Source organism: Loxodonta africana, chromosome 20, assembly GCF_030014295.1.
Source record: "Loxodonta africana isolate mLoxAfr1 chromosome 20, mLoxAfr1.hap2, whole genome shotgun sequence".
NCBI classification, from domain to species: domain Eukaryota; kingdom Metazoa; phylum Chordata; class Mammalia; order Proboscidea; family Elephantidae; genus Loxodonta; species Loxodonta africana.
The window spans coordinates 70,942,982-70,955,874 of record NC_087361.1 but is presented as its reverse complement, the minus strand read 5'-3'; the positions used below and the strand labels follow the sequence as shown (position 1 = coordinate 70,955,874).

General features: G+C 36.6%; 2 protein-coding genes across 8 annotated transcripts; both read left to right on the top strand.

Moving 5' to 3' along the window:
• Positions 1–252: 252 nt before the first annotated feature.
• ZBED6 (zinc finger BED-type containing 6) lies at positions 253–12,871 on the top strand. 7 transcript variants are annotated; one of them, XR_010318759.1, is made up of 4 exons: positions 253–3,858; positions 5,306–5,359; positions 6,660–6,719; positions 12,817–12,871. XR_010318759.1 is itself a non-coding variant. In XM_064273362.1 (3 exons), the coding sequence occupies exons 1-2, from the start codon at positions 1,180–1,182 to the stop codon at positions 5,345–5,347; spliced, it is 2,721 nt and encodes a 906-aa protein (XP_064129432.1). In that variant the 5' UTR covers positions 253–1,179; the 3' UTR covers positions 5,348–5,359; positions 6,268–6,382. The 7 variants fall into 7 exon arrangements, 4 of the variants coding, with proteins under 4 accessions (XP_064129432.1, XP_064129431.1, XP_064129430.1 ...); XM_064273362.1 differs by lacking the exons at positions 6,660–6,719; positions 12,817–12,871 and adding an exon at positions 6,268–6,382; XM_064273361.1 differs by lacking the exons at positions 6,660–6,719; positions 12,817–12,871 and adding an exon at positions 5,786–5,843.
• Positions 5,798–5,896, top strand: LOC135228317 (uncharacterized). Its single transcript, XM_064273363.1, has one exon. It carries the CDS (start codon positions 5,798–5,800, stop codon positions 5,894–5,896), a length of 99 nt encoding a protein of 32 aa, XP_064129433.1.
• Positions 12,872–12,893: the final 22 nt, after the last annotated feature.

Here is a 12,893-nt window from a genome sequence, read left to right as displayed (position 1 = left end):
TACTCCGGTATTCTACACCCCTTCCCTACCTTAATTACACTCCCACTCCCAGCCCTCACCATCGGAGTCAAGAGCAACAGGGACACTTCCGTTCTCCTTGTAGGATTGATGAAACCATAATGAAGAACATCCCCCAAACTCCCATAATCGGTGCGGAATCCTATGGGGAAAGCTTATATTTTTCGCATCTTCCAGGCCTTGGTTCAGGACCTCGAGAAGGAGGCTGTGGAACTAGTGATAGAGATGCTTTTTAGGGTAAATGTATGTAGGTATTGGGGGAAAGGGAGGGTCAACCAAGAAGGAATTAAAATGGTTTAAAGATCATATTTCAGTTTTTACTGCACGTATAGAGTTCAACTTGTGAGTTACTCATTTACAGGCTGTAAAGCTTCTCCAGTCTAAAAATGTCTGAAAACTAAAATTGGATTAACTGTCAATGCAAACAGTAAATTAAAAACGTGGTTCGTAACCTTATTTTATAATTTTACTTTCAAGGCTTTTTTTTTTTTTTAGCCATCCACATTTTTAAAAATTTTATCACTTTTAGTTAGAGCTGACAGGGCTCAATTAGCATTTGCTGTTGGTGACCAGTATGTGGAGTCTGATTTAACTTTCCAGAGTTGACTTACTGGATTGTATTGGCAAATCACAATCCTAAATGATGAATGTTAAATGATGCACTATGTTTTTGTTTAAATGAAATTTCCTGAAAATATGTAATTTCAGAATTAAGGGAAAATGAATGTTGCTATCATGAGGCATCATAAGATATGTGTTTAAAGAGCTGAAGGCAGATTAGTTCCTGATGAAGCAGAAAGAACAGAGACCTGGAGTTTGGAAGACCTGGCTTCTAGCTGCTACCTACCAGCTCTATGACTTTGGGGAAGTGGGCCTCAGTTCTTTTTTCTATAACATGAGGAATTTGGACTATTTGAATTCAGAACTCAGAGAATCGGAAGGGACCTTAAAGCCCTCTAGGAAAGAGTTTGGGAATGTTCTCCATTGCTGTCACTTTTCCTCCAAAAATAACCTGGCTTGGAAGTCATTGGTCCAAAGAGAACTTGACTCCCCATAGAAATTGGAGAAAAGGTAACGCAAGGAGAGAGGAACAGCTGTATTTCTGCTTAAGTAGTAAACCCACTCCCAGATTCTGGTACAAGTTTTGGAGACATAAAGAGAATGAGTGTATGTACCTTAAGTGTGCCAGTTTCCTCACTTTCTCCTGGCAGAAGATGCAGCACTTTTAGCGGTGCTGGGATTCTGGGATGTGTTCCTATTAATTCTAATACTGATGAAGAAGATGTGGTAGAGGCAAAGATGGTGGCTGAAGGAGTGGATAAAGATGCTAAATTGCCTGCTAAAAAGAAAAGAAAGAAGGGTTTGCGAATTAAAGGAAAAAGGCGCCGAAAAAAATTGCTCCTTGCCAAAAAGTTTAGTAAGGATTTGGGATCTGGGAGGCCCATTGCAGATGCCCCTGCTTTGTTAGCTTCCAATGCCCCTGAGCAGGATGAAGAAAGTCTTTTTGAGAGCAATATAGAAAAACAGATCTACCTACCTAGTACCAGAGCCAAGACTTCCATTGTGTGGCACTTCTTTCACGTTGACCCTCAGTACACCTGGCGAGCAATTTGTAATCTCTGTGAAAAAAGTGTCAGCAGGGGTAAACCAGGCAGCCATCTTGGTACGTCTACTCTTCAGCGACATCTGCAGGCAAGGCATTCACCTCACTGGACCAGGGCCAACAAGTTTGGAGTCACTAGTGGGGAGGAGGATTTTACCTTGGATGTGCCTTTGTCTCCCTCTTCTCCTGGAAGCAGTGGAAGCTTTGAATATATTCCTACTGATCCTTTAGATGATAATAGAATGGGCAAGAAACGAGATAAATCAGCATCTGATGCCCTGAGGGCAGAAAGAGGGAGATTTCTCATCAAAAGTAACATTGTCAAGCATGCCTTAATTCCTGGAACAAGAGCCAAGACATCTGCAGTTTGGAATTTTTTTTACACTGATCCTCAGCACATCTCAAGAGCTGTATGTAACATATGTAAAAGAAGTGTGAGTCGGGGTAGGCCAGGGTCCCACTTAGGAACTTCAACACTTCAACGACACCTACAGGCCACGCATCCCATCCATTGGGCTGTTGCCAACAAAGATAATGGTGCTGTTGGAAATGGATTAGATGAGGTCGAGACTGAGAGAAATGATGTCTTGAGTGATCCTCTTCATGGAGAGAAGTCTGCAGGCAGCCAAGATTTAACAGCTGAGGATCTTAGTGACTCTGACTCAGATGAACCCCCTGTGTTAGAAGTTGAAAATAGAAGGTCTGAGAGTCCCACTCCTATTGCAGAGCAAGACAATCTGATGAACGCACAGGAAGGGGGAAGAACATATTGTGAAAATTCAGTCTCAAGTCAAATCAGTCAAGCAATTATTCAGATGATTGTAGAGGATATGCATCCTTATAACTACTTCTCAACCCCAGCCTTTCAGAGATTCTTACAGATTGTGGCCCCTGACTATAGGTTGCCGTCAGAGACTTACTTTTTCACTAAGGCTATACCTCAGTTATATGATTGGGTCAGAGAAAAAATTTTCTTAACTTTGGAGAATGTACAAAGCCAAAAGATCCATCTGACTGTTGACATATGGACCCATGATCCATCCACCGACTATTTCATTGTGACCGTACACTGGGTTTCTTTGGAAACTGTACCTTCTAATAATGGCAGAACCCCAAATTTTAGAAAATGGGCGGTGCTTTGTGTAACAGGTTTGGCCAAAGACTGTTTGATAACCAACATTTTACAAGAACTAAATGACCAGATTGGTCTGTGGCTTTCTCCAAATTTTCTTACCCCTCGCTTTATTGTTTCTGACAATTCCTCTAGTGTGGTACGTGCAATCAAAGATGGCGGTTTTACTCATGTGCCGTGCTTTCTGCATTGTTTAAATATAGTCATTCAGGACTTTTTCTGTGAGCACAAAAGCATTGAGAATATGTTAGTGGCTGCTAGGAAAACCTGTCATCATTTTAGTCATTCAGTCAAGGCTCGTCAGATACTGCAAGAGTTCCAAAACGATCACCAACTTCCATGGAAGAATTTGAAGCAGGATGAAACTGGCCATTGGATTTCTACCTTTTATATGTTACGATGGCTCTTAGAGCATTGCTACACAGTTCACCATAGTCTTGGCAGAGCCAGTGGAGTTGTGCTTACCTCCCTTCAGTGGACTCTAATGACTCATGTTTGTGATATTCTTAAGCCATTTGAGGAGGCCACCCAGAAAGTGAGCGTGAAGACCACAGGATTGAATCAGGTGCTGCCCCTAGTACATCATCTACTTCTTTCCCTCCAGAAACTCAGAGAAGATTTTCAAGTCAGAGGTATTACTCAGGCCCTCAATCTGGTGGACAGTTTATCTCTGAAACTTGAAACTGACAGTCTGCTAAGTGCCATGCTCAAATCGAAGCCCTGTATCTTGGCTACTTTGTTAGATCCTTGCTTTAAAAACAGTTTGGAGGACTTTTTTCCTCAAGGTGCTGATTTAGAAACTTATAAGCAGATTCTTGCAGAAGAGGTTTGTCACTATATGCAGTCTTCACCAGAGGTCTGCCGTGTTGCAACTTCAGAAGCATCTGGTCCCTTGGCTACTGGAGGGGCTGATTCATTTACCTCATCTATAAAAGAAGGCACCTCCAGTTCAGGCCCCGTTGATAGCTCAGCTGCAGATAATGTTGCCATTGGAAGCAAAAGCTTCATGTTTCCTTCTGCCATAGCAGTAGTGGATGAATACTTCAAAGAGAAGTATTCAGAAATCTCAGGAGGTGATGACCCTTTGATTTACTGGCAGAGCAAGGTGAGCACATGGCCAGCTTTGACCCAAGTTGCCGTTCAGTATCTAAGCTGCCCCATGTGTAGCTGGCAATCCGAATGTATCTTTACTACAAATAGCCACTTTCGTCCAAAGCAGATCATGACCTTGGACTTTGACAATATAGAACAGTTGATGTTCTTGAAAATGAACTTGAAAAATGTTAACTATGATTATTCTACGTTGGTTCTGAGTTGGGATCCTGAGAATGAAGCTATTCAAAGCAATGAAAAAGAAATATTACCTTGATTTCTTTTTCCTTTCTCCATTTAAAATGAGCAATTTTTTGCTGTATTACTGTATCCTAATTGCTATAGTTGTTATATATATAAAAAATATATATATAGTCATACTAATTACTTCATCTATAAAAACAAATCTGGGGAAACATAAAAAAGGGCTGAAAATTCCTCAGAGGCAATATGATTTTGCTAAAATGGAGATTACAGATTTCACAGTAGTAATTCAATGTAGCTGGCACTTGAAATTTTGTTTCTGTCAATTGAGAGAGAAAAGAAATATTTTTTAACTAAAAAAAAAAATAGTGCAGCACTGAAGAAAGGCTTTAGGCTGTTTCTGGCTGGTGGATTTAATTAATAATTGGTTTTAAGTAAAACTTTTCCCCCATATAGGAAGTGTGATTTCTCTAGACCAATGGAATGAGAATAAAGCGTACTAAGGTGGTATTCCTTACCCACCCCGCCCCCCACCATTTTTTAAAATTTCTTTAAAAACCCTGATGCTTACCTACAACTTGGCAAAAACAAAACCCATAAAATTGTTTTATATTTGGAAATTTCTAAGTGCCTCCTCATACTGGTCAGCTTTATAATTTCTACTTAGTGTAATAGAGTTTACCCTTTATATTTAGGATTGGATCTATATAAAATTTGGAAATTTTAAGAAACAAAATTTACTTTTATTCTTCGAATTGCCTTTTTTAACCTTTATGTGGTAGTATAAAAACAATAAAATTGAGTAGGTACAGTCGTATAATTTATAGGTAAATGACATGATATAAAGCTTATAAAAGATGGAAAAGATTGAATGGGAGTTGGAATGAAAGCCCCATGAATGTGCTTTGACAAACCCAGTATGCGTTTCCCAGAGAATATTTCTTAAATGTCTTTTTTTTTTTTTACTATACTGAATGACCCATAATACTGTATTCTTAACTGTCTTTGAGATTGTTCTGGTCACCGTATTCTTAACTAAAAATAAGCAGTCAATATTTTCATGTGTTAGGAGTCATTGCCTCATTGGCAAAAGGAGGAAATGGATCTCGATGACCTTTAAGGTCCCTTTCCACTCTAAGTATGTTTCAGTGAGTGAGTGGGAAGCCAGAAAGTGGTGACTTTTAGTAAAAGTCTATTAGAAGTTTCAGACTGAATAACTAATGTAAGATCCCAATTTTTCCTTTTTTTCATTTTAGATTTGGGGATATTCCCTGCCCAAAAAATTCCTGGAAAATTGACTAGTATTAAGTGTGAGTAAAAGGTGTCCACTTTTTTTTAAGTTTTGATTTTAGTTTTGTCTTGGATAGTATTTGGCAAGATTTAGCCTAGAAATTATGTAGTGCTTATTACATGAGAATCAAAATTGCTTTGTTACTGGGCTGGTTTCAAAATTTAGAACTCATTTCTGTGTATCAAAAAAAAAAAATTTTTTTTTAAGTTGTGAAATGGTAAATGTACCATTGTAAAGTGAAATTTCAACTCTGAAAGGTTACCCTTTGCTAACTGGAGTAAATGGATGGTTATAACATTGTAGCCATTAGCAATAAAGCATTTGGAACTAGGCTGCATAAGCAGGCCTTTGTAGGGCCAGTGTTGAATGTCATGTCAGTGACATTGGTGTTCATATAAAAGAAGGAAAAATACTCCCTTAGATAAAAATTTTCTGTGTTTGACAGTGCCAGTTCAAGATGGCTATAACACTGCTCTGCCTTCTACAACTTGCCGCACCGCTCCGTAGTTACTCTATAACTGTACGTTTCTATCTTTTTTGGTTAAACACTCCCTGAGGATGGTGATGATATACCTACATCCATATTATACACATTCACATATGTGTAAGGATTTCCCTTCATCTTTGCGTTACGGGCTGGGCAAATTTAGTGTAACATTAATTTTCATGACACTTTGATATAAGAGTAAGTTCACTATTTTTATAATGAACCCAAATCTAAAGGCTTTTATAGTGTATTTTAAAAGGGAAAACTTACCCAAATGTTTTATTTCTACACATCTGTGTGTGTGTGTGTGTGTGTAAGCCAGTTAGTATATATGTACATGTATATTATATACATAAAACACTTTATATTTTTACATACAAGTATGTTTTTAATATACAGATAATAAAGATGGGGGAAGGTTTCTGTTTTTTTCTTAATAGGTGAAGAAATCTCGAAGACCAGAAATTGGATCTTACTGAATTTTGGTGTTTTTTTAAATTTTTTATTTTATTCTTTTTAAATTCTATTGCTCGGCTATGGAAGATGGATTTTTTTTTTTTAAATAACCCTTTGAATCTCAAGTTCATTTTTAAATGAACTGTTTTTTTTTGTTGTCTTTTTTTTTGTTTTTGAGGAGATAACTAACCCTAGCTGTCTCCAGCCTGACAAAGGTTATTCGAATGGACTTAATCTCCCAGTAGTTGGGAGATGTTTTAAAAGCACATCCTGTGTTTGAATTGTGGCTGAGAGATTTCCTTGGCAATGTGAGGAGGAAAGTTCTTTCTGCCTCATTATTATTAATTCATGGATTGAGTGTTGGTTCGACCTACAGGAGTAATAGATTGGAACTCAGTGAAGACCCAGACGTTCCTGTTGAGATCAGCCAGCTAATGTAAGTGTGGAAATGGGCTTCTTTTTTTTTTTTAGCTCATTGAAGGAGAGAACATTTTGTAATTTAAGGCATAAATTTCCTGAATTAGTAAGAAATTAAAAGGCCATTGTCAAGCTATTTTTACAAGCTCTTAGTTTTTGGACAGAAACATCCTCTGTGTGTGTGTGTCATAATGCATGAATATTGCAAAAAAAAAAAAAAAGGTAAAAACAATATAGCCAAGGTGGAAATCCCCATGTAATTCCATCTCAGAGAAAAGCACCGTTAATAGTTTTCTCACGACATAGTTCTATGTCCATACACACAGCTGTGCCTCATCTTTTTTAAATGACTGCATAGTGTACCATTATATGGATGTTCCATAATTTAATGTATTCCTCATCATACTCCCACCCACTTCAATTTTAATGGCAAAAACTCGTTTGGGTTTTTGCCATTAAAATTAAAAATAGCCCTGCACTCAGTAACAGCCCTGTACACACATCTGTGTAAACTTACATCTTTGGAACCAACTCTTAGATGTGACTTTGTAGAATTGTCATATATTACCCTCTAAGAAGGTTGTGCCAATCTACTAAACAACTAACAAGTTTTTTTTTTTTTTTTAATTTGTAAGCAAAAAAGTTTTGTATTCCTTTTAATAAAAACACTTATATTTGGCCATGTTGCTCATAAGTTTTTTGCTATGTAAATGTTTTCATTTTATGTAGTAAAACCTATTCACTTTTTGTGGTCATGTCAAGTTTGGTATCATGCTAAAGAAGGTTTTTACCATAAGCTGATTTAAAAAGCACCTTGCATTTTCTGCTAGGACTTGGATGATTATATTTTTAATATTTAAAATTTTAGGTATTATAGCTATGTGGTATCTCCACTGTTCCTCCCACAGGCATGGTAGACATTGTCAAATATGGCTTGCCTGTTTGCTGAGCCCAGTTATAAATTCAGAATTCTCCTTAGTATTGTTGTTGGGTGCTGACGAGTTGATCTCGACTCACAGTGACCTGATGTGATAGAGTAGAACTGCCCCGAGAGGGTTTTCTAGGCTGTCATCTTTACGGGAGCAGAGTGCCCGGTCTTCTGGGGAGCCGCCGGGTGCATGGGTTTGGACCACCAACTTTTCGGTTAGCAACCAAGCACTTAACAGTTGCGCCACCAGGGTTCCTTTTCTTAGTATGTTGTTAGGTGCTATCCAATCGATTTTCAACTCATAGCAACTCCATGTGACAAGCGTAGACCTGCCCCATAGGGTTTCCTTGTCTGTAATTGTAATCTTCACTGAAGCTGATTGCCAGGTTTTTCTCCCATGGAGCAGCTGGGTGGGTTTGCACTGTACTTAACTGTTATGCCATCAGGGCTCCTCCTTCTTAGTATAGTGCTCTAATTAAATGGAGTTGATACATGAGCTAAAACTAAAATCTCTTTGCCATACCTGCTTTTATTCACCTGGAATATTTTTTTGACTGAAGTAGAAAATATTTTTTTTAATGGCTGGCCAATTTTTTTGTTAATTTCAAAAGCCACTTCTTTCATAAGTCACGTTTATTCATGGACTCAAGTTAAATTGATCTGTGTACTCAGTCATTACCAATACTTAAATGTTATGTTTCACACCTATTATATCAGGTAGAGCTGGACCCTTCTATTCTTTTTTGATTTTCCTTTTCTCAAACAGTTATTTTTCTAGATGATTTTACAGTCTGTCATATTTCAATAATATACTAATTACATTCACCGTGTGGATTATCTTGGGGAGAAATAACATCTTTAAGCCTTCTCCATTTATCTTTCCATTTATCTAGGTCTTTTGTGTGTTAATTTCATAGTTTCTTCTTTTTTAATTTAACGTAGGTCTTGGATACTTCTTAAATTTCTTCCTATGTATATTAATGGTTTTATTTTGAATGGGACTCTTTATTATGATCTGAGTGATTGTTGCTGGCACGTAGGAAATTTACTGATTTTTTTTGTATATCTATCTAGTATCTAGCCACGTTTATTATTTTCATTATTTTTTTAGTTGATTGTTAGATTGTCTAGTTTTCAAGCATATAATCTGCAGATATTGAATTTTTTTGTCATATCTTTTCTGGTGTTTGTACCTTTTTTTTTTTTTCTTTCTCTTTTTCAAGAACCTCTGAAACAGTGTTGATAGTGGAGATGATGGCCATTGCTTTTGTTCGTTTGCCCTTAAGTGCCCTTCTAGTATTTTGCTGTATTGCATGTGCTCATGGTTCCTTGGGTTCCTTACGAATAAGTGCTCTTATGCTAAGGAAGTTCCTTCTAATTTACTAAGAGGTTTTTTTTTTTTGTATCAGGAGTATGTATTACAAGTTTTTTTTCCTCCTCTATAATTTTCCCTTTTTAAAAATAACATTTTAAACCCCCCCCCCTTTTTTCCCCCTTATTTATCATTTTATCTTTTGGGAATCTTAAGATAACCACAAGGTCTCCCCTTTCCAGTTTAATCTATTAATGTAATGAGTTACATAATAGATTTCCTAATGCTAAACCATTCTTAGCCCTGGAGTAAACCTTTTTTTTTTTTTTTTTTTAAATTATGTTACTTTTTTAATATAGTGTTGGGTCAGTTTGCTAATGTTTTTATTTAGGATTTTTCATCTGTACCTTAAATCATATGTCCGTAGCAGTTTGAGTGTTTTAAAAAGCTGTGAAATAGTGTCTGCGACATGGTTTATTTTCTTTTTTCTACTTATATTGAGTTCTTTTTCTAAAATCCTCTTTCTCAAGCATACTTCCTTGAGTAATTATTTTCAAGACTACATCGAGTCCATAGATGATACAGTTTTTGAGACTTTTCATGTCTGATAATTTCTTCCTTATCCTGAGGTATCCTTGAAATGTGGGTCATAATCTTTCCTTCAGAATTCTGAAAACATAGCATTATTGTCTTTTGACATACAGAGATTCAGATGGGAAGTCTTATGCCAAGTCTGACTTTCTTTCCATTTAGTCATCTGCATTTTCCTGGAAGTTTACACAATTATGTCTTTACTATTGGAATTAAAAAAATTTCACTGGATCTATGTAAGTAGAGGAAATCTTCTGTCTAGCAGTTGATGGGCTCCTTTTAATATAAGGGCTCAAGTCTGCCCAGGATAGGGAAATTTTCTTGTATTGCTTGTTTTATTATTATCTCTATCAGTGCCATTCCTTCCTTTTAGAATTTCTATTGTACAGAAATTGAGTCTCCTGGATCTGTTTCCACATGATAGACCTTTTCTCTCAGATTTATATGTCTTTGTGTTTTTTGTTTTGCATCCTGGGAGAAGTCCTGCTAGTGATATCTTATAGTTCAGTTAGAGTATTTGTTTTTCATTGTCGTTTATTTTGCTGTTGATTCCCTCTACTGAAATTTCTTAGAGGGAGAAGCTGGAAAATTGAGTTTTTGTTTTGTTTTGTTTTAAGCTTTCTATTGTTCATACTCTTTTTCATGGTGGTATGTTCGTTTGTATCAATGTTATATCCTTCTGAGAGTATGTATTAATTTTTTTTAAATAATTTCTCCTTTCCATTCATTAACTTAGGGTTAGGATGGGAGAAGGCTGCAGGTTTTTTTTCCCCCTTCTACTTTCAAATAGCTGTTTTCCATTGAAAGTAATCAGGTTTTTCTTAGCAACTTGGATACTTTTTCTTTTTTTCCTTTTACAATTTAAGAAGTTTAGCAGGAGCTCTTGGGTTTCTGTCTGGGGGGTGGTAGTGATTCCTGGAAATGTTTCAATTTTTTATTTCTATAAAGATTTTTTTTTTTTGCCATTTTCTTGAATAGCAATTCTATTTTACCCCTATGAAAGTTATAAAAGCTCAACGCGTAAAACTTACAGGAACTGTTCTTTTGAACCATTGTTAGAAAGGAGGTGCCCATCTACTCAGGACTCAAGTCTCCCCATGCCCCTGCCTACCTCTGAGGGAGCTGTATAGAACCTTATTTGAAAATAATTGCCGTTGTGCAATTCATGCTATTTTGTTGCCATATCATAGCTGTCATTTGTTGTTTGATTAGTATGTTGTGGGGTGGGGGTCTTCCTGAAAACCAGCTCAGTTACGTAGATGCTCTTCAAGATGTTGATTTCAGGTGTGCAGTTGACTTTTAATCCCTCTTTTGCCCTTTAAGAATTTTTTATTGTAAAATTTTTCATTGTCATCAAATTAATAACGTTTCCTTTTAGCTTATGTGTCATTGTAATTATTTGACTGTCTCTTAGGGACTTGGTCACATATGAGGCAGTTTTTAAAATTTTTTTGGTGTACACTAGAATGCAGAATTCACTCTCTGGGTGTGGGTCAAGGGAGCCCTACTGGTGGATCAGTGTGATGCTTTTAAAGGTCCAACCCATGTCCCATTCTGCAGCAGTTCAGTATGGTCCAGCCAGCTAGGGCATACTTAATTTTTTTATTATGCCTATGCTGTATTATATTAGAAAATACTATATTATGATGAGCAGATAAAATTATAATCACCTAAAATTCTACCACCCTGGCAATAATTACTGCTAACACTTTGGTGTATATTCTCCCAGACTTTACGTGTATATGTGAGTATAAACAAGTGAGATCGTATTATTTTTATGTATTTTTGTAACTTTCTAAAACAAATACATTATCCATACTTCCACAGTACAAATATAATTATTTTTAATAGCTGCATATTGTTACATTATATGTATGTCCCACAATTTTTTAAACAGTCCCCAATTTTTGAACATTTACGTTTCTAGGCGTTTCTTCATTATTAGAAACAAGATGGTGGTGAACTTCTTTGTGCATTATTATCTTGTATAGTTGTTCAATATTTACGTCAGGACAAATTCTAGAAATGGAATTGTTTGGGTCAGAGAGTGTGCAGATTTTAAAAGTTTTGAGGCAAGTTGAATGGCAGATACTTATTCTTAACCTAGGTTGTTCACTTCAAGGCTGGTTTCATTTTGGCACACTGTTCTTAGATTAGGAATTATCAGGGGAAGATATGCTTGAGTTTGGATTGATTGATTTCAAATGTATATCATGGCTCTGAAACCTGACCTTCTGGTACAGGGGTTTGTAGAAACCTTTCCCATATTGAGATATGTGTTCTTGGCACATATTTTTTACTTCTGTAGAAGTGTTCATGGACACTTAAGTGGACCAGGGCATGGCAGGGACTGGGGAAGAGGCAGTGTTGGTTATTTTCTTGATTAACTATTTTATGGAAAGAGCTCTGAGGAATTTCTTTGTGCCTTGTTTTTAAATGACCTCGTAATGTTCTTATCATCCCATCTCAGGTATTTTCTACCTTGCCTATCTTTCCTTACTCCTTCGTGCTGGTCTAGATTCTAGGTATGCAGCTAGGTAGCCACCTTCATTACATAAACTACCTCTGTAGATGTTTTCAGAGGCATTTATTTCTCCAGTTATTCCTGCCAAACAGGGTTTTCCCCACGTAGTTATAATTACTGTATGTTTGAAATAACAAATGCTTGTGAAAATACTGGCTCTTTTGTCAGTTAGATGAAAAAATGCTATTTGCCAGAAATGTAGATTTATTAAGTATTCTGTGTAAAAAAAAAAAAAAGGAGCCCTGGTGGCATAGTGGTTAAGCGCTCAGCTGCTAACCGAAAGCTTGGCAGTTCAACCCACTAGTTGCTCTTGAGGAGAAAGATTTGGCATTCTGCTTCCGTAAAGGTTACAGTCTTGGAAGCCCTAAGGGGGTGGTTCTGCTCTGTCTTTCAGGGTCACTATGAGTCTGAATTGACACGATGGCAGTTTGGTTTTGGTTCTCTGTGTAAAAAAATCTAAGTCCCATTAATAATCTAAAATGTAGATCATGTGTTGAGTTAGCAGTACTAATTTAATTTTATTTGAGCAGTTTAGCACCATAAAAGAATATATAAGAAAGAAGGGCATGGCTATTCCTTAACAAAACAGAAGAATAAAATATGAGCCAGAGTGTTTACAAAGCTATGTACAGGCAAATAAATATTAATTAAGAGTTGGTTTTAATGATACAATCTCATTAGTCAGAATGATTTGGAGGGGAAAGTTGGAAGAATTTACCTGAAATGACTTATTTAATTCATTGTCCGTCTCCTTGTTTTAGGATTGCATTTTAAAGACGATTTCTGTGATTGAGTGTTCTTGTGGAAGGTTAAACCTGTTCCCAGAGGACTTGGAGCT